The sequence below is a fragment of the Triturus cristatus genome, chromosome 1_1 (genome assembly GCF_964204655.1).
Source record: "Triturus cristatus chromosome 1_1, aTriCri1.1, whole genome shotgun sequence".
Classification (NCBI taxonomy): domain Eukaryota; kingdom Metazoa; phylum Chordata; class Amphibia; order Caudata; family Salamandridae; genus Triturus; species Triturus cristatus.
Genome location: NC_140579.1, coordinates 135,148,701 through 135,173,334, shown reverse-complemented (window position 1 = coordinate 135,173,334; position 24,634 = coordinate 135,148,701). Strand labels below are relative to the sequence as shown.

Below are 24,634 nucleotides of genomic sequence, written 5' to 3'. Positions count from 1 at the left end.
GTGTAGGCCTGGGTGGTGAACTCCACTCCGTTCACAGAGTTTGTGTAGTTTTCTGCATTCTGGGCTCCTCACGTAGCTGAGTTTGTTCCACACTCGCTAAGTTTTTTTGGCACTTCGTGGAACTCTGCCCAGGCCTAGTTATGTGTCGCTTCCCATGACCTGTTCTCCATCTGGCCATCAGAGGAGTATGTCTGTGATGGATCTAGAGTAGATTCTGACATCTACATAATTAAAGTCTACTTGCCTCTAAATCAGGCTGTTGCAACACAGTAACCTATTCACCAAACCCTAAACCAGCCCCTCTGAGCTGAATTTCATATCCGAAGGGATGGTGTAGCCAGTGACACTGCTGAGCAATGCGTTCCACTGTACAGGGTGGAGTTTGTTTTCCTAAGATTGCCGAATGGCAGGGGATACACACATTCTAGGGGATTCCAAATATTACACAACACCTGCCCTGGCCACATAAGACATGAGGGAGTCAGGTAAGTAACACCCAACCTATAAACCTCCAATATTCACTTCCTTTTAACTCACCCACATTTGGCGTATGAAGCAGGTACTGTGGGGAGGGGGACACAGATTGCCCCTCCACCCTTCTCCAGGGAGTGAATGTGTTGATTTGTTCTGCATTCCGTCCATCGATTGTGTGTCTTTTGCTTTCTCACCCTAAGTGCGCCGGGTATGCCTAGACGTGGGTCCCGGGCTCACTGTGCCACTGGATTCAAGCTATCCAGGCTGATGAGGGGTGAGGGGTGAAACCCTGAAACCGGTCCTAGGATGCTTGTTTCTGGTCCATAGAGTAACCTGGTTTGGCAGTTCGGTCTGGACTGTTCCCATGAGGCGCAGGGTCAAGACTGATTTGCATATGTCCTGGTCTAAACTGGGGTGACATGGTGAGCAAAAGAATGATGGATTTAGCCCAGATCTCTTGACTGGGGGTGAATGTTTTGATTTGTTCTGCATTCCGTCCATCAATCGTGTGTCTTTTGACTTCGTGTGATGCAGCGCTATGATGTCGTGCTGTGTGCTGTCAAGCGCCTAACTTGGTTAGCCCCCCCACTTCTGTTTTTTTAGGACTCGTGCCCCGGGGCACATCACAGCTCTCAGCGGGGTCACCTGTAGCAGCCCTTACTGTGGGACACCCAGCAGCCCTCGTTGTGTGTTGGCTGCAGTTCGCAAGGACAGAAAAGTTATCAGGTTTCAGAAAGTTTACCCGCGCCCTCTGAAGATGAAACCGAAATGAATCTCCCTCGGCCCCGTTCGCTATGAGTACGTCATTTCCTGCGATTAGTAAATGTCTCTGCTGCTCCTAGATGCAAAGCTCCAGTCCTGGACTTTTCTTTCACGAATCTTGTTTTTTTATCAGGGGTGTTAGTTGGAAACCCAGAACTTGAGCACAGTATCCTCAGTGAAATGAGAGTCTGCTGGTAATCTTATTTTGCGGCAGAGCCAAGAATTAAACTCCAATAACTTGAACTCACCGCTCCTTCCCGCACACCTCACTGTACCAAAGCCTCTATTTCTGGGACATCAGCCCATCTCCTGTCACAGAGGCGCTATCAGTCCACTGGAGGGCGCCAAAGCACCGCAGGTGAAGCCCCAAATCTATCACAGCCTCAACCGAGCTCTGTCACCAGAGCAGCGGGGGGTTTGGACTCGGAGCCATTTACGCGGGAGTCAAGTCACTGGCTTCTAAGCGCTAACAGAGCTGAGTCCGACTGAGATAGGGAGGAAAGTATTTTTTTTGCCGTTTTGTACAACGCGAAATCGAGCAAGGGGAGCGCTTTACACGAGCACCAGTTACATATCAGAAAGTCACATTCATACTGTGAACACGTGGAGATGAAGGGCTTTGGCCAGCAGAATCACAGGATGTTGAGCCGACGCTGGGACTCGAACCTGGTTCCCCATTTCCAAAGTCGGCAGCTCTGGCCATAGCGACACATACTCTCCCCATCCAATAATGACAGTGAGGACTTCTAAGCACTTTAGAGTCTGAGCACAGGCAGAGCTCACCAAAGCAACAGAAACCAAGGGAGCGAAACAAATACAGAGAGAGGGTCAAAACTGGAGGGAGGAATAACAAAAGGGAGGGGGGTGGGGGATGAGGGAGCGGGTGAAACCACTGTCCCGATTCTTCACTGTGGTCTGCAGAAATGAAGCTTCTTGCCTCCCTTTACTTTCACGTTTACTTCATCTAGCTCCTCTCAGGGAGGCTTTACAGGTGAGTGATGACGCGCTAGTGTTCTCCCTTCTGATTGGTGGGTTCCCCTTTCCCTCAGAGCCCTGGGACGGGCTGAGCTCAGATCTTGTGAAGTTCTCACCGGAGCAGGTCCACACTTAAAGCTTTGATAACTACCCCCTGTGTGACCTCACTGCTGCCCCCACCCCTACACATCATGACCTGGGGTGCCCCCCTCCTCCTGCTCTTTGGGGGGCTCTGGCTGCAGCCGGCCCGGGCAGGTGAGTGACCTGGGGAGGGTGTGGGTGAGGAGAGTGTATAGTGTTAAGGAGAGTTGTGGGCTGCACTGGGGTCCGTGTAACACATGGGGATAGGGGAAGAGGGGTGTTTGTGAAGATCCTTGTCACGTGGAGTGAGGGATGTGTGTGAGGATCTGTGTAACACGGGGTAAGGGTTGTGTGTGGGCAGTGGTCGAAGTGGGGAAAAAAAAGTAGGGGAACTGTGGGCGGAGACTCAGGGGGCGGGACTAACCCAAGGTTTGGATTAGTGGGCGGAGTCGGAGGTGTGGCTAGAAATAGCAAAACATACCAATTTTTGAACGTTTGGCATTTCACTGACCAGTTACAGCTTATAACGTTATTTAATTCAAAGAATCAATAAACATGTTTATTTGAGGTTTAATATATAAGTTGTTTATATTTTATTCATTTACAATGTGGGACGTTTCCAATCACAGAATATTCCAAATACGCTTATAAGTGGAATCATAAGCCATTTGTCTCCGAGCCATGCAGTTTCTTTCATCTGTACTTCTCCTCCCTTTTTCTAACCATTTCTGAACATAAAATTCAGGTTTAAATTCTATGACAGGTGGCCCCACGATATTTATGAACATTGTAGAAGACAGACGATTGATCGATATTCTGTTCCGCAGTGGTGTGAGCACATCATTCATTACACTAAAGCCCCGTTCACATTCAGCAGTTGAGGTACAAAAGGTGTTTATAATGTGCATTAATGGTTTCAGGCTTTCAGAGATGCAATTTTTATTTTGTTTGTACTCTCTGAAACCAAGGATGTACTGCCTGGTCTCAAATACATGCAACCTGCTACAAAGGTTTTGTAATTCTCCCTCACCGTATAAGATGTCTACTGGATCTGGCCAATAAACTGGTTGTAGGAGTTTCATTCTATGTACTAACTCTTTGTATTCTATTTCATCATTGTTTGTGGTTGTGCATCTAGAAACATTTGATGCATTAGACATTGTCATCCTTTTTCGCAGGTTATTTGCTAAGCTCCTAAAGAACTGTGCCCTATTGATGCTAACACAGCCTTTGTTCTGTTGCAATCCTACACCAGCAAACTGCATCCGTTCAGCAGCATCTAATGCAGTTGTAGCAAACAAAGGGCCCAGGTGCATCAGCCATTGATTCAAACACTAAAATCTGCATCTGTATTGAACGATCGGCCTCATATATGGTCATATCACGCCGCTGCAGCCTCCTGGATAGGTCACCCAATTCTGTGAGAGCATCATATAAAATGCCCATATTTTCAACAAACACCAGGGAGGTTAATAAACGGTTTAAACCAGCATATTTCCTCTGCTCAATGTCACTCCTCGTTGAGTCTTCGGAAGATTCCATGAAATGTTTAATAAGTCCTTTGTAGTTATTCCAAACAGCTCTCACAGATCTTTCACTTGAGGACACCCAACGTACATCTAGCACCTTTCCAATTGCCAGAAGTCTTACTTCTACCTCCAGAGCACATTCCCCAAGCTCTCTGATTTTTCGGAGAGTCATGGTAGGTGGTATATAGTTTATCAAAAAAAAATTTGAGCTGATTAATGCCTGCGACTTCTTTACAAACATCACCCACAGCAAGCTCCAGCTTGTGGTTAGCACAGTGCCATACACTCAACTGTGGATATTTCAGTTTCAGAAGAGTTGCCACACCAGATTTCCTACCTATCATATTGGAAGCACCATCTGTTACAAGCTGAACCAAATGACTTTTTAAATACTCATCAGTAAAACCGTGTCTCTCTAAGCATGCAAGTAAGGCATCTAAGATTAGATCTGCTGCTGTGCTTGGCAACTCAACAAGGTCCAAGAAAAAGGTCAGTGGTTCATTGTGTTTATCAATACATGCTCTTACACAGATAATTAGTGTGGTCAATTTACTATTTGTGAGCTTAGGGACATGTTTATGGGAATGGTGGCGCAGGGCAGCACAGCAAGTTACTTTGCTGCGCTGCCCTGCGTCACAGGGAAAGGGCGGGAATGTGCCGTATTTATCCAATATGGTGCATTCCGGTCTTTTCCCCCTGCACTGGCGCCATTTCGACAGCCTAGCTTCAACGCAGGCACACTTGCCCCATGGTGCAAGGGTGCAAGGGTGCCTCCTTTGCATGCAGGATTGTTTTTGTGCAGGAAGGGGCACCTTCCTGTACAAAAACAATCCTGAGAGGCTTTTTCATCTTTCTATGTGGGCTGCAGAATAAAGCACAGTTTGAAAGAGGAAAAAGCAAGGAGAAATAAAGATATTTCTCCTAGTTATGCCTCCTCTGGGGTAGCGCAAGATTTTGCCGCATTCCCAGGATTACAAGTCTTTGTCAATCTATGAATGCGTCAAAAACCGTGGGGGTTGTGTGGGAGACTTTTATTATTGCAGGAAAACTACTGTGTGACAAAGCCACTGCTACTCTAGGGTGTGCTGCTTTGTAGACCTGCCCGCAAGACTGGTGGTGAACTTCGGTATGAATTGTGGTGGACAGGGCTTCAAGTTTACCCAACTGGCCACTGGTAGGGTTCACCTGCTGGTGCTAAGAGACCAGGGCTTCTAAGGTCTAGTGGGGCCTTCTAAAGTCTATCATGGGTGCTCCCTCGGGAGTAGTCTGATGGACAAGGCATGAAGGCTGAACCAGGTTCCCCAGTTCCAAATTTGGTAGCTCTGGCCATAATGCCACATCCTATCCCCACCGAACACCCTTCTGCCCCACTGAGTGAAACTCGCACTGTCTTCACCTACAACCCAATTCTGCCCCATTATAAGCACCTGGATGTGACTCATTTCAAATTATGCAGTGCCTGAAAAAAAGTAACAACATTCTGGGAAAAGCAGATACTCATAGGGAATGCAGGATTATGTAAAGCATGCAAAATATAAGCAGGAACGACATGTTACCTTAACGCTTTTACTCTCGTTCAGAAATCAATGAGTATTTTTTGTCTCAAACATTGAGGACATGAATATAGGGCTCCTCCTGTACACATGTGTTAAGCAGGGCTCAGAGACAAAGGAACTCTTAAAGAGAATCTGATCTGACTCACGGAAACACACAAGGGCTCCTTCTTGTCCACAAATTGTGCACTCTTGATTGTCAGCGCCAGGATGCCTGTTAGGTGAGAGTGCGCTTTACAAGTGAGATAAATAAATAAATAATTCTTATTCATGTCAGCCAGCTAGCTGCTCAAACATAGTATAGCACATATGTATTAAAGTGTCCTGCAAAGAAGAATGAGTGCGAGTAAGTAAATGTGGGTGTGAATGATTGAGTGCCTGAATGTAACTGAGCATGAGTGAAAGAGTGTATGTCGATGAAAGTGAGAGAAAGTGAGTGAGAAGGAGTCACGTAGAGTAAGTGAAACTGTAAGTTAGAATGAGGTAATCAGAGTAGGAAAAAGTGGTGAGACTGAGTGAGTGAGAATGTGATACCGAATGTTGAAGAGTGAGTGCAAGTGAGCAATTTTGAGTAAAAGGGAAAGTGAATGAGAATGAATAATGGGGGTAGTGAGCCTGAGTGAGATAACATGTGAGCAAGCAGGACAAAACACAGGCCTTGGCAAAGTGGAGGTAAATATTTACTTATGGGAGGAACATATTGTGCATCTTGAAAAAAAATGTGGTCAACTCCTGGGGATGTTGTCTTGGCACAGTAATGGCTTTGGAGAGAATTTGTGTAAAAATGGGGTGTTGAAAATAAAATGCAGTATTTGACCCTATAGTTTTTTTTCCAAAATTATCTTGGGAGTAGCAACACCCAGACTGCAAATCCTCCGGGCCCTCCTTTATCTCTTCTTAGTCTTACAAGGCCCAGTAAATCGCACTCTTTTCCAAATCTCTTTCTAAATATTATCACTCTCAACAACTGTTTTTTCTATGTAATTTTCCTTTGATGGGAAGAGGAGGTTTCTGAGGTGGTAGTATCAGGCAAGTGACACTACTTGGGCTCCCTCTGTTCGAGCCTTCATGGAGGATCCCTCTTCATTGCTACCTCCACCTGACCCCAGACTCCGCAACGCACTCCCTTACAGGCTTGATTATCCACTACTCCTCTCCAGTGCACCTTATCTCACAGCTGACCCTGGGTCCCAGCCCCATATCAGGCACCATCGGGCTCCACTTTCATTTTTCCCGGTAAAAACATTAGTAAAATCACCTTCAAACTTAAAACATTGAATATAGCAGTAAATATAATTAGCACACACTTTAAAGTATGTTCCACAATAGCCCTTATGACCCGACTGCTAATTAAATAAACAAAAACAGAAAGGCCATGACAAGGCCGGCTTTACCGCTGATGCGAAAGTCTTTTTTGGCGCCACACCAATAATCACTGCCATACGCCACAAGTGCTCCTCATCCCCCCATAGCCCCTTCCCCTCATGACCTCCTCCTCGGATTCCCTCACTGCCACCCTCCACCAGTGCCCCTCATTTCGCTGTAGCCCCTCCCCCTCATGACCTTCTCCTCAGAATCCCTCACTACCATCCTCCAGCAGTGCCCCTCATCTCTCCCTAGCTCCCCCCTCCCCCCCATGACCTCTTCCTCGGATTCCCTCACTGCCACCCTCCAACAGTGCCCCTCATCGCTCCATAGCCACTCCCACTACCTCCTCCTCGGATTCCCTCACTGCCACCCTCCAACAGTGCCCCTCATCTTTATGTAGCCCCTTTCTCATATGCATTTCATTTGTTGTGTAGCGCTACTCATATCAGTGTAGTGTGTGTCAGTACTTTACACCACGCACACATTATACAGAGACAACGAATCATACAAGTATGTAAATCAGCCTACAGGGAATGTCACATAAGCCAATGAGGATTACAAGGTGTATGAATCAGATGTCATCCATACTGGTGGGCAGTATATTTAAGAGGGTTTGGTCTGGAGAAGCACAAACTCAGGATTTAAAGAGTACTCCGGTGGTTAGGGGTTGGCTTTACTGATAAAAATGTATATCTGCCCAAAGATACTCATGTTAGCAACATTAGAATAATGAAAGACTGGGGAAGTTCTAACTATATCACAAAACAAAAAACGCGAAGTTCTAACTATATCATTCAGGTTTGCATGCAGCTCTTTGATGACAGTTCATTGGTCACTGTCCTATGTTAGGATTGTAACTTCTGAACTGCAAGTAACACAAGGATCTCTGTGACAAAGGCAGTAACCCACTGAGCTACCCACATAAAATACAGTTCATCTGCACTTAACTACTAACAGAGAAATGATTGCTCTCCAGCAGGATCATTAATACCCAGCGTTATCTGGGCATTTTTTTATTGTCCTATTGTTGTCCTGCATCAGCCATGATAATGATAAAAACGGATTAAATGAAGCACACACAAAGTACATGTCCTGCTGCGCCTGTGCAGAATTTAAAAAGAAAAACAAATAGTGACACATTCTCCTACCTACTCCATTAGTCAATCTTAGTGTCGCAGCCTGGTGTGATAAGCAGCTGCAGGGGTTGGGAAAGGTGAATCAAAATAAACAAACTTCTTTTCTCCTGCGCTGCATAGAAAAAGAATATCCGCGCAGCAGGACAGTAGGCAAAGGTTACCGCGGCCAAAGAAAGGATTTGTCGCCTTTCGCCATGCCCCTGGTGGAGCTGAAGGGGTGAAAAAATAAACAAAGCCTCGTTAACATGTAAATGGTCTTTTAAAGACCTGTGAAGTACTCAGGTACGGCTGCGATAATCTCTGAAACTGTCTGTGCGTGCGCGCCCGGGTTTTGAAGCACTTTGAGCCCCATGGCGTTTTGCGCCTGCCTTCAAGCCTTACTAGAACCGGGCCTGAATTAGGGCAGTCCCGGGACGCTTTTTTAAAATCAAGAAGTAGGGGAACGGACTAGCATAATTTTTAAAAGTAGGGGCACGCCGTGCCCTTCCGTTCCCCCCCACTTCTAACACTGTGTGTGGGGATCTGTGTAACACGGGGTGGGGCTGTGTGTGGGGATCTGTGTGGGAGGGTGTAAGGGCTGTGTGTGTGTGGATCAGTGTAACACGGGGTGAGGGATGTGTGTGAATGTCCGTGTAACATGGGGTGAGGGATGTGTGTGAGGATCTGTGTAACACTGGGTAAGGAGTGTGTGTGGATCTGTTTGAGATGTGGTAAGGGCTGTGTGTAGGGTGACCAACTGACATGGGTGTAAATTCAGGACGGTGAGTTTAAAAATTCAGGACAAAGGGTCAAAATTCAAGACAGAAATTCAGGACAGGAGATCAAAATTCAGGACAAAACTTCGGAACAAAAGGTACGTTTTACAGACACATCAGAGGAAATAGAAAATAATTAATCCCATCCATATCCAAACATATTTCATCATTTGCAAACCTATCCATCATGTATCCTTCTATCCATCTGTTGGACTTGGCCCTTCTGGCAGGTTCACCCCTAAACTTTTTGCGATTATCTTAGCTTTTTCCCTAGGCGCTTTTACACTGTGTCCCAGTGGAGAGTGCGTGTGCGCTGTGTATGTCTTTAGTGAGACTGACCTGCCCTCCCATAGGGATGCATGGGGAATGTGTGTGTCCATGGTAGTTCCTGGTGCGTGGGGAGTGCAGGGTCGAGTTTGGTATGTGCGAACTCGTGCGATTGAATGCTGCGCGATGATGTGTGCAGCATTACTGTGTCTAGTGTAGAAGTGGCACTTCTAGAAGCTGGCATGTCTGTGTAGTAAATATGAAGTGACTGTCTGGCTTGTGATTGGCTGGTGTGCCTGGCTCCAGGAGTCATGGTAGGTCTGCCCCAGTGGTGAGTGGAGAGATCTGCATGTTGATGAGTGGGGGGGGAACACCTGGGACCTGAATAGGGCTGGGCTTTCCCCACACAATGCTGGCTCCGCCCCCTGTGGTCCGACTGATGTCCCTGGCCTGTCCTGTGAATAGGGAGAGGGGCTGAGCAAAACAAATTGCTCAGGAACCAGTTGCATCTGGTTCGCCCCTTCCCTGCACCTTGAGACAAAGGGAACCTGTGTATAAAAAAGGGCTGTGACCCCATGTAAAATGTTCTTCTTCTGATTCTAACTTGGGGGGGGGCCTGCTGCTGCTGGGCGCCAGGAGAGACCGCCGCTGGGGACTGCCTCCCTGCCGGGAGGGCCCTGTGAGCTGGCCCCTGGGCCCAGCCCTTGCCCCCCTGCCTTCCTAAAGACTTTCCCTGGACTTTGCCTTGCTGGGGAGAGCATTCCACTTTTAACCCTGGACTGTGGACATCTGCTTTTATTCCCTAAAAAGCGCTTGGCTTAGCGCTGGGCTTCGTGAGCAGTTAAGAATTCCCCGAGGTGTGGAGGATTCCCCCGTGCTCCGAGAAGAAGCGGGAGCCCACCCCGCATATTAGTGCCTGTCACGGGTGCCCACCCCGCTTATTTCTTTATTTAAATTGTGGGAGCCCACCCTGCATACTAGTGACTGTCGCGGGTGCTCACCCCGCTTATTTATTTATTTAAATTGCGGGAGCCCACCCCGTATTGACACCGCATTGCCAAGACCGAGGGAAAATCACCGCTGCAACCCGGGCTTGGCCAGGAAGCCAGGCAGCCTCGGTGGAGACGTGGGCGTGGCTAAAAACAGGAAGCGGACGGGAGCCTACCCCGCGCTCCTGTATCGAAGTGAAGGAGACGAAGCCGGAAGCCGACGGGAGCCCACCCCGCGCTCCGGTGAACAGAAGCAGGCCGTCTGGGGCCTCGGGGACTCTACCTCCAAGTCCCGGGTCCCAGGAGGGGGCCCGGGTGAAGTCCAGCGATCGTGAACCAAGGCGGGCCCCTGTGAGCGGAGAGGAGCCCCGCATGGTGTCCTGCTGCCGAGAAGCCTCAACGCGGGAGACCCGAAGAGCGGAGACAACGCGGGAGTCCCAGGTGAGTGGGACTCCACGTGGCTGGGTATTGTACCCGTTTGCTTCTCAGTGGCACCACCGTAGCGGGCCACTGCAACATGTGGCTGGGGGCATTTATGGGCGCCCTCAGTTTTAGTGCCAGTAAAGGCACAGTGCTCGAGCGGCCCCGCCTGCCAGAGGGCCGCTCCATCGTTGGGGGCATTATTCTTTCAGAGCCCAGAGGGGCTCCACCAAAGGGGGCATTTCTAGTCTAGAGCCCAGAGAGGCTCCAACACTTGGGCACCATTACTTTAGAGCCGTGTGGCTCCCACGGGGGCAATATTGTTTTAAAAGCCCCAGAAAGGCCCAGAGGGCACAGTCGTGTCAGGGCCCGCTTTTCCCAGACCCCAGCTGCCCTGTGAGATCGCAGGCAGCGGCGACGGTTGGCGCAGGTTGGCACAGAAGGGCACACGGAGTGCTTGCGCCCTGCTTGGTGATTACACAGCTGCCCAGCAAGTAGTGGGCAGCTGCAACGTTTAGGCCAGATCTTTGCGCCTTCTGCTTTGGCTGCCTGCGCAGCCCAGCCCTGACATTTGAGACAAAGGGCGTTTGAGCTCCTGAGAGGCCAATTTGGCCTGGGGACAGTTTTCCTGTGTTCTGCCCTCACCTAGGGTGCATGGTTATTTTTACGCGTGTACTTTTGCGCAATGTGCATTGCCTCTATGCTATGTTTATTCCTAACTGTGTCTATGCGTAGGAGACTGTTTTCCTAGTTTAGGTTATGCTAGTGAGTTCATGGTTCCCTGCGTGATATATGCCTAAGGTGTTTAGGATTGCGTAGGGTGTACTTACCTTTTACCAGTGGTTACTGGTTGTGCGCTACATTTATTATTTGTTCTACATTTCTACATTTACAATTGGTGATTTGTGCTAATTCTGACAGTGGCCCATGTGGCCCTGTCTTGTGTAAATTGTCCCCTGTAAATTCCGCCCAGTGCCAGTTGGCACAGTGTAAATTGTGTGAATATTATCTAATGTGTTTTGGTATAATACAAAGGCTATTTTTATATATAACCTTGTGTGGAGTTTCTTTTGTGGTGGGCCTAGGGTGTTGTTGCTGTGTGCGTGCGCAAACGCTTTACACATTGCCTCCGGGATAAGCCTGACTGCTTGTGCCAAGCTACCAAGGGGGTGAGCAGGGGTTATCTTTGGCGTGTAACTCCCCAGCCCTGACTAGAGTGGTGGTTTCTGCCTGGCTTTGGCGCAAGCCCTAGCCAACCAGAAATCCCATTTCTAACACCATCATTTCACTCATCCATCCCTCCATCCACCCTTTCACTCATCCATCCATTATCCATCCATCCATCCTTTCACCCCATCCTTCCTTCTGTCATTTTTGTTTCTCACTTGCTCTTTCCGTAGTCTCAGACTGTTCTACCTTTTTTCTTCTACATTTAAGTCTTCAGTTTCTTTTCTCCCTTTATCGTTTTTTTCCTTTCTTTAGCTTCTGTTTCTTTGTCTTTCTATTAATTTTTCATTCCTATTCTTTATCTTTGTTATCCTGCCTTCTCATGTCTTTTTTCTCTTTTTCTGTCCTTTTTTCTTTCTGTTTAATCGTCCTTGTCTTTCTTTCTCTCCTTTGTTCTTGCTTCTTTTTTCTCCTTCCCCTTTTCAAGCTCTCTCCGGCTTTTCTTTATCTCTCCCTTCCTATATCTACTCTTATAAAACACCCTTATATCAGGTAGGAGCTAAAGATGGCTTTCAATTACCAGAAGTAGATCTCACACAGAAAAGGTTGGCGACCCATACGCTAGCATATCACTTTTTTTTGCCCCTGTGCTCTTTTTGTTGGCACAGACCAGTAACCACACTAGGGAGCATATTATCAAGACAGGAGATAAAATTATCGCCGTTTTAGCGGCAGAAAACTGCAGCTAAAACGGCGATAATGGGCTTGATAATATGCTCTATGGAATTCCAATTGAAGCCCAGGTTAGATGTGAAGGACATCTAACCTGGGCTTCAATTGGAATTCCATAGAGCATATTATCAAGCACATTATCGCTGCTTTAGCAGCAGTTTTCAGCCGCTAAAGTGGCAATAATTTTATCGCCTGTCTTGATAATATGCCCCTAAATTCTCTCTACTCTACTTGAGCTGTTTCCCTCAATCATCTAAAGATACCAATTTAATTTTAAGCCTCCATTTAGGGGGTGTTTCTCTGCAAACAAGAATAACCAGTAGATCAAGGTTGAGAAAAAGGCCGACTGGTCTCACCGGGCATTGGGTGTTTTTCCAGGAGGCTTGAAGGCTGCGGGGGGGGGGGGGGGGCGACAGTTCTGTTACTGGGGGCAGGTTTTGTTAGGGCTGTGTTATTGCATTGCTGCAGTGTTATCCCTCAATAAAAAAAATCAGCAGGATAGCATAATCCACATAGCGCTCACTTTCATTTCCACCCTCCCGGAGTTTTATGGTACTTTTAAAAGCACCCGCTGCAGAGTTGTTTCTGCTGCAGAGTTCTTTGTATATCGAGCCCTTTTCAGCGACAATAAAAGTGTCAAGATATCTCTAGTAAATAATCTTCCCGCTGGATAGAGCTGTAGTTCTGTCCAGTGGCAGTTTTGACTCATTTAAGGTAGCGCAGAGGGTTAACATGCCTGCTGCAAAGATTGTGTACCGCGCAGATCACATAAGTGTATTTTATGCGCACAGCTCTGTGGGTTACTGCTTTTATCACAGAGATCCTTTTGTTACTGTGCAGTTCATAAGTTACAATAGTAATCCAGCACAGTGAGGTATGAAGTGTCATCAAAGAGCTGGACGCAAACTGCCTGGTACATGTTAGAAAGTTATGTTTTTTCCAGTCTTTCATTATCCTAATGTTGCTAAAAATAGTTTGTTTGGGTAGAAATACATTCTCATTAGTAAATGTAACACTAACCACTATATTACATTCTGAATCTGAGTTTGGGCTTCTCCATCCCAAGCACTCTTAAAAAATGCCTGCACCCCGTAGTGCCCTTTGTCTTATGTTACATTTTCTATACATTGACTTACACACGTATTATTCATTGTCTCTAGGTGTGTTTGATGTAAAGTTCTCCAACACCATAAACTGGTACGAGAGGAGCTATATAACAAAAAACCACATGTGAGAGAGGGGCTACACAGAGAGATGAGGGGCACTGTTGAAGCGTGCTAGTGAGGGAAGACTTGAAGACCCCCAACAAAGATTGCCGCATCCTGGTGCCCAGTAATGTGATCATTTACTATGCATTAAAAGCTAATACAATTGAATATATAATTTAAAATGTATTGTAGAATGAACCATTTTTGCCCAAAAATTTTGAGGGGGGGGGAGAATCCCCCAATGGCTCTTTTTAGAGGTCCGGCTTGCTTGCTTCGTTCGCGGGGCTGGTCTAACAAAATTTGCCAGTGCGTTTTGAGTTCCCAGTTCGGCCCTGGTTGAGAGTATGAGAGAGGATTTATTCTTCACAAACATCGGAACTGCGAACAAGCCATCACACTGGTCCCGGAGTCAGGAGTCAGGTGGCAACTGACAGCACCCACCAACTTCAAACCTTCCAACTTTCTGAGAGCCCCAAAACCCTGTCAAAAGAAGCCCTGAACTCAAGGGAAACAGTGGAACGAAGGATGCATGGTGAGAGATGCAACTAAGACAACAGTGAGAGACATAAACTAGAATGAATTTTTGTAAGTTTTTCTGAAAAACTAACACAATGCAGACTACTTGGAAATGCAGAGTTTATTGTATGATTACTGAAAATCATTTACAAAAGCAGAGCAGATAAATACAAATTAAGAAGAGGTAAAGATAAAATGAATAAATCTGAATAGGGTTTAGATGCCAAGTACAATCGTAGTCCGCATAAAAAATACATTTAAAATTAAAACAGATGTTTAGTATTACATGCAAAGAATGTGCATAGCTACATCACCAACGTCTATTAACTAGTAAAAAGTTGCTATGGACAGTAGAAGTATTAAGGGCGATACTAAGCAAAAGCGATTAGAGGTGTTCCGTGATTCGCAAGTTCGTTTGTTGTCAGTTCGCGGGCTGATCGTAAAAACAGTCCACCCTCCCCATTTAACTTCCCAATTTGTGCGAGCTTCATCGGGACTATGGTGGTGTATATATGCCTTAAGGCCTCCTTGCATGTTCTTACGCCGTGTTGTATGAACATGGTTCTTAGATACAAGTGCCTTGGGGACTGCAGAGCTGGACAACAACAAATGACATGCTCCGCAGATTCTGTGTAATATTTGCACAAACAGCATGCAGACCTTCTTGACAACTCATTTTTCAAGTGAGTTCTATAATCTTGAATTGGCAAAGTTAATAGCCTTGTCATCATAAAATTTTGTAAAGCTTGCCTTCCCAGTCCTGCTTTTAGGTAGGGCTGGCATCCAGTTGTTTCATATGAGTTGATAAGACCCTCTGCACCCTGAACAGATCTGATCCGTTAAATGTCTTGTTGCCTCAGAGTGGTCTTACCACACTTTTTTAGCAGATTCTTTAGGCTAAACTTAGTCAGGGGTGCAGACTACATTGCACAGATTAATTCAAATTAATCCATGTCCGTCTGCTGCTCCCTACATGATTGAGGTACTACTTGATGCACCCCTCCCAGTCCCCCTCTCTGCTGCTCCGTCCATAGCGCTTGCGTGCATTTCAGATCGCTCTCCCCACCCACATTCTTGCTTGTTTTGTGTAGTTATAACTTCATGTAAACATCTTTAGGTCTAGAATACGAAAACCGATGTCACCCGTGACACGCACAGTCTTAGCCCTTCTCTGCCGTTGGTTACTCCGGATAGGGGATGAACATGACTCCCATTTTGCAACAACATTACTTTCATTGCTCGGAGATTAAAATTGTCAAAAAAGGAGAGAATATTATGTCTTTTCAAAAAAATAGATTAATTATCATGTGTAGGAAGCTGGCTCTGTATATATTGTACCAAAATGAGGTACACTGTGCACAGAGTCCAGTGGAACCCCAAAGGTAGGCAGAGGTAAAAGTAGATAGCACCTCACTCTCTATTTGTAGTAGTGTGGGCAAGCAGTAAGGCTTTATAAGGGGGTAGTGCTAAGCATTTATTGTACAAACTCAGGCAAGAAATGATTACACACTCTCAAAGACTGAACTCCGACCAATTTGATTTGTATAAAAAATATTATTTAGTTGTATTTATTTCCTAGAACCAAGCAAGCCTGGCACAGGTAAGTGTATAGGATAATTTTCGAGGCAGGTTGAACAATAAAAGCAACATGAATGAAAATGTCTTCGTTAAAGCTTCGTAAATGCTTTCAATAAGTTGAAATTACTGTTAGATTACTTTTGGTTACTGTACAGATTGCTTTCTGGATTACTTTTTGTACTCCGTGTGATACACCTACATATCACACTGGGACATTTCCTAGAGAAAGGGTAAGCAAGCAATTTTTAGTTCTTTGCAGTTTTTCAAAGTTCCATACAAAACCAGCTCCACATTTAGAACATTTTTTAAAGGAAAAACAGTCAATGTATTCCTATTGAGAGAAATTAAGTTATCGGGTAACAGGTAAGTACAAGTTTGTGGGAGTTGGTATTCCGGGGTTAGAACCAGGATTCCCCCAGGGTCAAGGATGCACTCTCAAAACACTCTCAGCGGCACTAGGGCGGCCGGGTGCGGAGTGCTGAGGCCCAATGTTATCCAATGGGGGATAGGAAGCCTCCGGTTGGTGGCTGCTCACGAGCAGGCCACAAGGTTGTGGGAGAAAAGCTCCTGGTGTTCGGCTCAGGGCAAAGGGGGATCCGGGTTAGCACCCAAAGTACACCCGCAGCGACACAGGGGCGGCTGGGAGCAGGGTGCTGTTTTGGCATTGGGTGCCCTGTTGTTTTCAATGGGGATTCTCCATTTTGGTTTTTAGCTGCAGGCTCAGCCCAGGAAGACTTCCGGGAGAAACCAACAGCTGGGCAGGTAAGTTGGAGGGCTCGGGGACGTAGGTGCACCTCGGGTTCTGTTCTCCACGGCGCAGGGCAGCTGGATGCAGGGGTGTCTTTTGAGGTCGGATTTCACCTTACTGTGCCACTTGCGGTTGGGGGGGGGGGTCTCCTTGCAGAGGCTGCAGGCGACTTCGGGGAGTCCTGGAGGGGTCAACCCACGGTGGACTCAGACTCCAGAGCACTGGGTGTCCTCGCTGGGACTGGTGGGCCACTCGTTCTCGGGCCGTAGGCATTGGGTGCAGTGGTGGTTCCAGGCATCGGATTTCTTATTCCTCAGCAGGCTCTGAGTCTTTCTTTGGTGTTTCTATTGAACAGAGCTGCTGTTCACAGGAGATCAGGTCTTTTTGAAGGCAGCCCGTCCTCCCAGGGTTCTGGAGGTCGCTGGCTGCAGGACAGGGAGATTTCTGGGGCAGGATCTCTGGAAACTGCAGATGGGTCGGTAGGGCTGGGGCAAAGTCAGTTGTTCTCTGCAGTCTCCTATGCTAGGCGTCTTCTTTCATCCTTCTTCGTAGCTTGTGGAAATTTGTCTTCTTGGTTCAGGGATGCCCCCTAAATACTGTATTTAGGGGGTGTTTTAGGGGTCTCGAGTCCAGTAGCCAATGGGCTACTGACCTTACGGTGACTACACCCTTGGTGTGCTCACCCCATGTGGGGGAGTGGGCACAATCCCTAATCCTGATTGGAGACTGCCAGCCATCTGCAAGATGGCGGGCACTGAAGATTGGGCTTCACCTCGACTTCCCCATCTGAGGGGTGGGGTTGGCAGAGGTGGGCACACCTTCAGAGTTGTGCTAATTTTTCCCACCTATCTTCCCGCCGAAAAGGAGGGGAGACAGGAAGAGGGCCTGCACCTGATAGCAGGAGAGGCTGGAGGTCGCATAACAAAGGCAGCAAGGCCTTTGAAGTTCCCTTGCCACAGATGGCTTTTCCTGGCCTGGGGAATGTGTGAACACCTCCGTCCAGAAAAGGCTTTGTTTCTGGGCTCAGGGAGCAAAGACTCCCACCCCAGGGGTCCAGAAACATGTCTCATTGTGCCAGGTTGGTGTGTACCAGTCAGGGAACCCACCAGAGGCTGGTCCTTTTTCATGGGGCATCTCTAAGATGCCCTCTGAGTGCATTTTTCATTAAAGCCCACACTGTCATCAGTGTGGGTTTAATGTGCTGAGAAGTTTCATACCAAACTTCCCAGTTTTCAGTAAAGCCATTATGGTGCTGGGGAGTTTGTAAAGACAAACTCCCAGCACCATATAATCTTAATGACATTACTGCACTTACAATGTCTAAGATTTGGCTTAGACACTGTAGGGGTACAGGGCTCATGCACCTGTGCCCTCACCACTGGTAAAGTGCACCCAGCTAGAGGGGTGGCTGACCTATGCCAGGGCAGTGGGTTGTAGGCATGGCACACAGGGATGTGTGCCGTGTCCACTCTTCACTTTGTTCTGCACCAAAACATGCAGGCTGCAATGGCAGAGTGTGTGTGTAAAGGTACAGGGCCTCTAAGGGTGGCACAATAAGTGCTGCAGCCCTTAGAGGCCTTCCCTGGCCACAGTGCCCTTGGTACCCATGGTACCTTTCACAATGGACTGATATGTGGCCAGAGAGGTGCCAATTATGGGTACAAGGTAGAGTTTTGGGAAAGAACACATGCCCTGGGAACCTGAATGGCAAGGACCCAGGGCACATCAAGTCAAAGTGCATCAGTAGTCTGGCAAAACGTGTGTGTGTGTGGGGGGGTTCCTGCAACAGAAACCCAGCTTCCTACATCATGTCATGCATAATGGGAAGTACGTCACTCAGTATATTAAATATATATCAAGTATAGCGTTAGTATTTATATTTCTAGTACCTCATGATATGAGTAGAACCAAGGCCGGACTGGCCGTAGCTGGCACCGGGCAATCCCCCGGTGCGCCGCACGGGTGGGGGCCGGTTTTGGGCCCCTGGGGGCCGTTTTTTGTTATAGGGCCGTTTCGTCCAAAAACCAGCCCTGGCAAAGAGCTCGGCGGCAACCCTCCCCCCCCCCCTCCTCTCGGGGAGGAGGGGGCCGGCCGAGCCCGTTGCCAGGGCCGGTTGTGGTTCCCAGTCCGGCCCTGAGTAGAACAGCAGAAGCATAGTGATTCTTTTTGGCTACTTACAAGGAATGGTGTTTCCATTCACAAAGTGTTTTTATATGTACTTAAGTGACCAATTACATTAATCCAAAATGGTAGCTAGGTTGAGGACATCGGACGTCAGCCCTGGCAATTGACTAGTTTGAGAGGAGGTCAAATTCATAGCAGAACAAGCATGGATGCAGTAGAGAGCAAGGGTCTGTTGCTCATCAAAGTGATAGGCGCTCCAATGGCTATGCCCCTGAGCCCAGCTATAATGAGTCTGTGTTGCGAGTGTAAGACCATCAGGTCAGTGCTTAATTTGTAAAACAGTAAGTGCCAGGGCCACTGCAGCTTGCATCAACCATTGCCCAAGCCAACATGGACAGTGACAATTACTAACCATCACACTCCTGCTACAAGTGTGATTATTCGGACTATTCCAGTCCACCAAAGTCATAATAATGGCTTGAGCAGCAGGTATTATTATTTTGTCATAAATATTCAATTAATAGACAACTGTTCTTGTGCTCACCTGTCAATTAAACAAGCAGCACCATCATGTGGCAGACTGCCATAAGTGCCTGTGCCGACAATTCAGTGCCGGTGCCAAGCACCGGAAACCACTGCTTCAAATTAGGTACTGCATCAGGGCCTGCTTGTTATGCGAGCCACATTTTATTTATTTATTTATTTAATTTATTTAGTGTTTTCTGCAGCGCGGACATGACCCTGCGTAGGGTATCAGAGCACTTTACAGATGCATTTCAACAAACAAAACCTTTTGTTACCAAGTCATTAGTGACTTACCATGACTAGATCAAACATTAAGCATCAAGGAAAACATATAAACATATATATAAGTCATCAGTTAAGTTACCATGAATAGATTAAAACATTAAGCTACAAGGAAAACATATATACAAGCCCATATATGGTTAATGAGTGGCTAGCGGAAGCAAGGAAACAGTCATGAGACGTTTGTAGACAGTAGTTCTGCTATATGGACTTATGGCAGAAATTTCCTCATATAGAATGATTTTGCTTCCTTTTTGAATGCCGCGATGGATGGAATTCTTCTAATGTTAGGGGGTTACATAAGTAGGACGGCAGATGGCAGCCGAGCTCCACAGAGCAGGTACTTAGGAAGAGGGGCTGGGATTAATGCAAAGTTTGTTATGACCAAAAGGCCGGGCCACAATTTATTTGCTAGAATGTATAATGTTTCTCTTTGCTTTACATTATTACAAAGTGTCCCAGATTTTAATGTGCTGAGGGCAAAGGAACCACAGGGGTCAATTGTGAAATTAACCTGGATGACTGTGCCACCCAGGCATAGTAGATACACTAGCCAACACGTTTAGTCCTACACTGACTTCTTCAGGGCTCCAATGTGTGTACAAAGCCTTTTATTACAAGCTGGAAATATATTTAAGGATTTGCAGTATTCAATCCTTCTGTGTGGTGTGTTAGTTTGAGTTTGTGTGCTCAAATCTTAAGAAACGTCTCATGCTTGTTCATAAGTCAAACTTGGAGCCCTGAAGAAGTCTGCGTAGGACGAAACACATTGGCTACTATATCAAATATGCATTGGTGTTTTTAAATGAAAAATATGAATAAAGAATAATTGAGCTGGGCTACTTACGTCAGATGCAATGATTTACGTTGTGTATTAATGTACTTTTCAGTGTAAATCATTGAAGAACATATGCTGAACTCTCACTAATTGGACTTATTGTTTACATTTTTGTCAGTGCTGGACCACCAGTGATGAATGTTGTTTTGAAAGTTTCTTTCAAATTAAAGTATAGAGGGATTGTACTCCTTGTCCAGTCCACCACACATATATTAACAATTTACCCTACTTATTTGGTTGATTAGGTGTGGTACTGTATTCCCTCAATCCCTTTGTATATAGTTGATTCTATCTTAACTAATGTTCATATTTACGAACATTGAAAGCGTGTTTTTTCTCTGTACAGAGTAAGCCTTCTTCCCATCTGTGTATATTGTTGTGGGTCCTAGGCCCACATATTAAATAATAATAATAGATGCAGACACAGAGTATGTGGTTACTGAACTGTCAGCGAGCACGGTCACTTTGGCCTTTTTATCAGCAAGGTCACTGACCGGTGATGCCTGTGTTGGATGGTTGTGGAGTGGGTGTAGAGGTCAGCCCTCAAGGGAGTACCTGGTAAAACTAACACATACTACAGCACTAGAATGTGTATTCAGCAGAATGCTACATTCCTGTCAAGCTTTACTGAAACACAACACAGATCCAACCTGCGGGAATGAAACAATAATAAAAGGAACACCACAGAATCCACCAGCCTCTAAAGTTGATCAGAGAGACAGCAGTGGACATGTGGACAGGTGGGCTGATGATACAAACTGCAACTGGACATCTCGGTGTGCATTCATAATTTAACCTGAGTGGTTCAGGACACGAACGCTGTCTTGGAGACGTCAGGAGCATTCCGGCAGCATACCGGGTGGAAACATGTCCTTGGTTTGAAGCTGTTCCACTCCCCTGACGCTGATGACGATTTCTGGTGGGTCTCACTAGATCGGAAACAGGATGCCTCAGGAGCATAGATGGTCCATTATAGTGTTGCTTCATCCACTGAAGACAGTCTTGACATTCTGTGACTTGTTGGAGTCTCCGTTAGACGGCCTTGCTACCTCCTGGAATCTGCCAGTGGGGCAACATCAAGTCCATCTCTCGCGCTTGAGGGAGGCCCCTTGGTTGGACTGCCATGAGACTGCTTGAGGGCTAGGCTCGGGATGCATGTGTGTCTACATCTAGGCATCTGCAAGACCAGCTGCAAGACCGCCGAGGAACCACTAGTCGCTCACAAGGTCTCAGGGGTAGATGGGTCCTGGTCAAGATGTGCTCTCACTACTGGGATCCAGACGCAAGCCAAGTGAGCACGTAGTCACTGGTTCTGCGGATGGTCACTGGTGTTTCTTGTCTGTTGGTAAGGCAACGATGTAGGACTCCAGTCTAATTGTTTGATACACTAGGTGTAGTGGAGTTGATGCACTTACCTGGGCTGCCCTGATGAGGTTGCCAGCTGCGTGGTGTACCTGGACAAAAGGTGGTATGGACTTGCAGGAGTGCGGATGACTGGAGGGACTTTGTGGCCACTTGACCTGTTACCTTGATGGTGCAGTTCTTCTCCACCTTTGGCATGTGCAGTTGCTAGTATGAATGCCCTCTGCTTCAAGCAGCGGGTTTCAGGTGCTGGGCAGACTCACTGTGAGATGGGCAGATACTCGGTTCGCGTCATCAGGGCTAACGTTCAGTACTCCCACTGGGCTGTCTCGAGTGACATTGCTGCACCCTGGGGGCTGGCTTGAGTCTGTAGGTGCACTCTCAGATAGTGGCACGAGCCCTCCGTCCCTTCACCCTGTGATCTAGTGCTCTTGTTCATCTGTGGTCGCCCAGTCTTTCAGTGTGACAGGTCTGGTCACATGCTCTTCTCCCTCCATTCTTGCTTGCAGTGTGGCGTCTTGCCACGTGCTGTCAGTTCTCCTCACTGGGACCTCCTGCCAGCTCCGTTGTGTCTGAAGGACTGCGTATCTTCTGTCTTGGACCACTCGCAGGTCTGGTCCTCTCTGTAGGATCAGGCGTCTTCTCACTGATGTGTCAGCCAGGTTGTGAACGGCAGTGGAGGTAGGTTTGCTTTGATGGATCTGGTCTGCAGCCTGTTCCATATCTTTTGTATTCTGGACAAGGTATTTTGGGTGCAACTCAGGATCCCGTGGGAGACGAGGGTCTCATTTCTTTTGCGACAGTGGCAGCCAGCCAATCTGGGATGTGCAACCCTGCTCCTGCCTGTACTGGTCCACTGGCGACTCCGTCTTACGGCCGTGTGGGGGACGACACTCTCTGTGCAGTATTTGGCCCACTGCGGGGCGCTGCTGGTGCAGTCAGGATGGACACGATCTCCTTCCTGTGTTCGGGCCGTGCTAGACCTGTCCTCTCCTCTTATATCCGGGGAGCGCTGGTGGGCTGGGCACGTTGTGTGGTCGATGGCAGGAAGCTCCTTACTTGTCTTGTTGTGGGGGGCAGAGCCAGTCTTCCTCCCTAAGGCATCTGCAGCACCTCTCCTGCAGGCCCCTGGCAGGCTCTTTCTGTAGCTAGCCTTGGCTCTTTAGAGGGTGCCCTTTGTTGGACCCTGTATGCCGGCGTCTACTCTTGCTGTGGTTGTGGTTTGCCACAATGCTTTCCTTGTGGACCACTGAGCTGTGCCCCTCTGTGGTACGGGCAGGGTCTGACTCAGTGAGGGTCGCTTTGTTATGCTCTGCGTCTCTGTGCCTGCCTGTCTCTATTACTCCTTTGCCTGTCTCTATTACTCCTTGGCCAGCGTGTTGCTAGCCTCCAGAGGGTCTTTCCATTTGGTGGTAGTTGTTGGTGCCCCCCAGGGAGTTGATGCTCACAGTCTCTCTATTTGTCCCTTCCAGTATCCCCATGTGCTGGAGGAATCAGTCTGCACTGTGGTTCGCTGTACTGGTGTGGTGCTGTGATACATGTCGCTCTGGCGCCCTCTAGTGGTGCTTGCTGGTTTTGCATTTCATCCTCTGTGTGCCCACAGCAGCCCGATCCCACGCTGTCCCCTCGGGCGGGCAGGGTTTTCAGGGCAGCGTTAAGGCGAGGTTCTATCGGGCCCTTCTCATCTCATGAGCCGCTGCTGGGCTCTCTCTTACCTTTGGGGGCCTAGGGCACTTGTTTCCTCCTTTTTGTTGGGCGAACGCACCGTGGATACTGCAAGGTTGCAGTGAGAGGCACACAGCCTTCTTTCTCGCAGGTGCTGGGGCTGCTACACTGGTGGGTGCAGTCTTGTCTCCCTGCAGGTGTGCAGGGGTCACAGAAACCGGCCTTCCCTTCTCCCCAAGCGGGCACGCCATGTGCAGGGGTAAAAGCTTTCTTCAAAGTAGTCGCAGCGCGCCTCAAACATCGCGCAGTGGTTTCACCTTGCTGACCCCAGTCAATTATCGCCGCTTTAGCGTCCGTTTTTGGACGGAGAGCGGCGATAATTGTATTGCCTAATCAGCAAGGTCACGCTATCGCGTGAATCCTTGCCTTATCGCCCTTTCCCCCAACGCCCATCTTCGCATCTCTGATGAGATGCAAAGTGGGCGTTCCACCCCAAGATAACGGGAGAAATGTCGCTAAGCGACATTTCTCCTATTATCTAGCCACACGCTAACCTGCAGAGCGACAAGAAAAGTAGCGGGTATCACTACTTTCCTTACGCCTGCTTTTCAACTGACTTAGCCATGATATCCTATGGAAGGTGGATATCATGGCTAAGTCTGCCTTGCCCTACCAGCAAGCTTTCACCAAACGTTGTGTGATTATCGCTAGATTTCTAGCGATAATCGCACAGTTGGCAGCTTGCACGTTGAATTTTATCGCTTTGGGGATAGGCGTTGCTGATAGCACGCTATCTTCGCGATAAAATTCAGCGTTGGCTGGCGATAATTATCCTCGCGCTAAGAGCGCTGAGAGATAATTATCACCTGGATGGATGATATGTCCTTTAATCTCCCCGTGCATAACGAAAATGAATGTGTCCTTGTGTAATATGGCTGCTGCTCTTAGAAAGCGGTCCCATACCTTCGGGTCGAGTTCACGCTATATAAAACTACAAAAACAAACAGACAAAAAGCTAGGGCGCATATCATCAAGGCCAGGCGATAAAATTATCGCCGCTTTAGCGTCCGTTTTCGGACGCAAAGCAGCAATAATTTGATCGCCTAATCAGTAAGGTCATGCTATCGCGTGAATGCTTGCCTTATCGTCCTTTTCCCCAACGCCCATCTTCGTATCTTTAATGAGATGCAAAGTGGGCTTTCCACCCCAAGATAACGGGAGAAATGTCGCTAAGCAACATTTCTCCTATTATCTAGCCACACGCTAACCTGCGGAGCGACAAGAAAAGTAGCGATAACCTCGGTTATCGCTACTTTCCTTACACCTGCTTTTCAACTGACTTAGCCATGATATCCTATGGAAGGTGGATATCATGGCTAAGTCTGCCTTGCCCTATCAGCAAGCTTTCGCCAAACGTTGTGCGATCATTGCTGGATTTCCAGTGATAATCGCACAGATGGCAGCTGGCACGTTTAATTTTATCGCTTTGGAGATAAGCGTTGCTGATTGCACGCTATCTCCGTGATAAAATTCAGCATTGGCCGGCGATAATTATCCTCGCGCTAAGAGCGCTGAGCGAT

The 24,634-nt window shown here is 47.5% G+C and overlaps 1 protein-coding gene across 1 annotated transcript in view; it reads left to right on the top strand.

Annotated features, from left to right (window-relative positions):
• The first annotated feature begins 2,402 nt into the window (after positions 1-2,402).
• Positions 2,403-24,634, top strand: part of LOC146869810 (H-2 class I histocompatibility antigen, Q9 alpha chain-like) — a 43,430-nt gene continuing 21,198 nt past the window's right edge. Inside the window, exon 1 of the mRNA XM_085617763.1 lies at positions 2,403-2,466. Within this exon, the coding sequence (XP_085473889.1) occupies positions 2,403-2,466 (64 nt within the window). The remainder of the gene's footprint in view (positions 2,467-24,634) is intronic.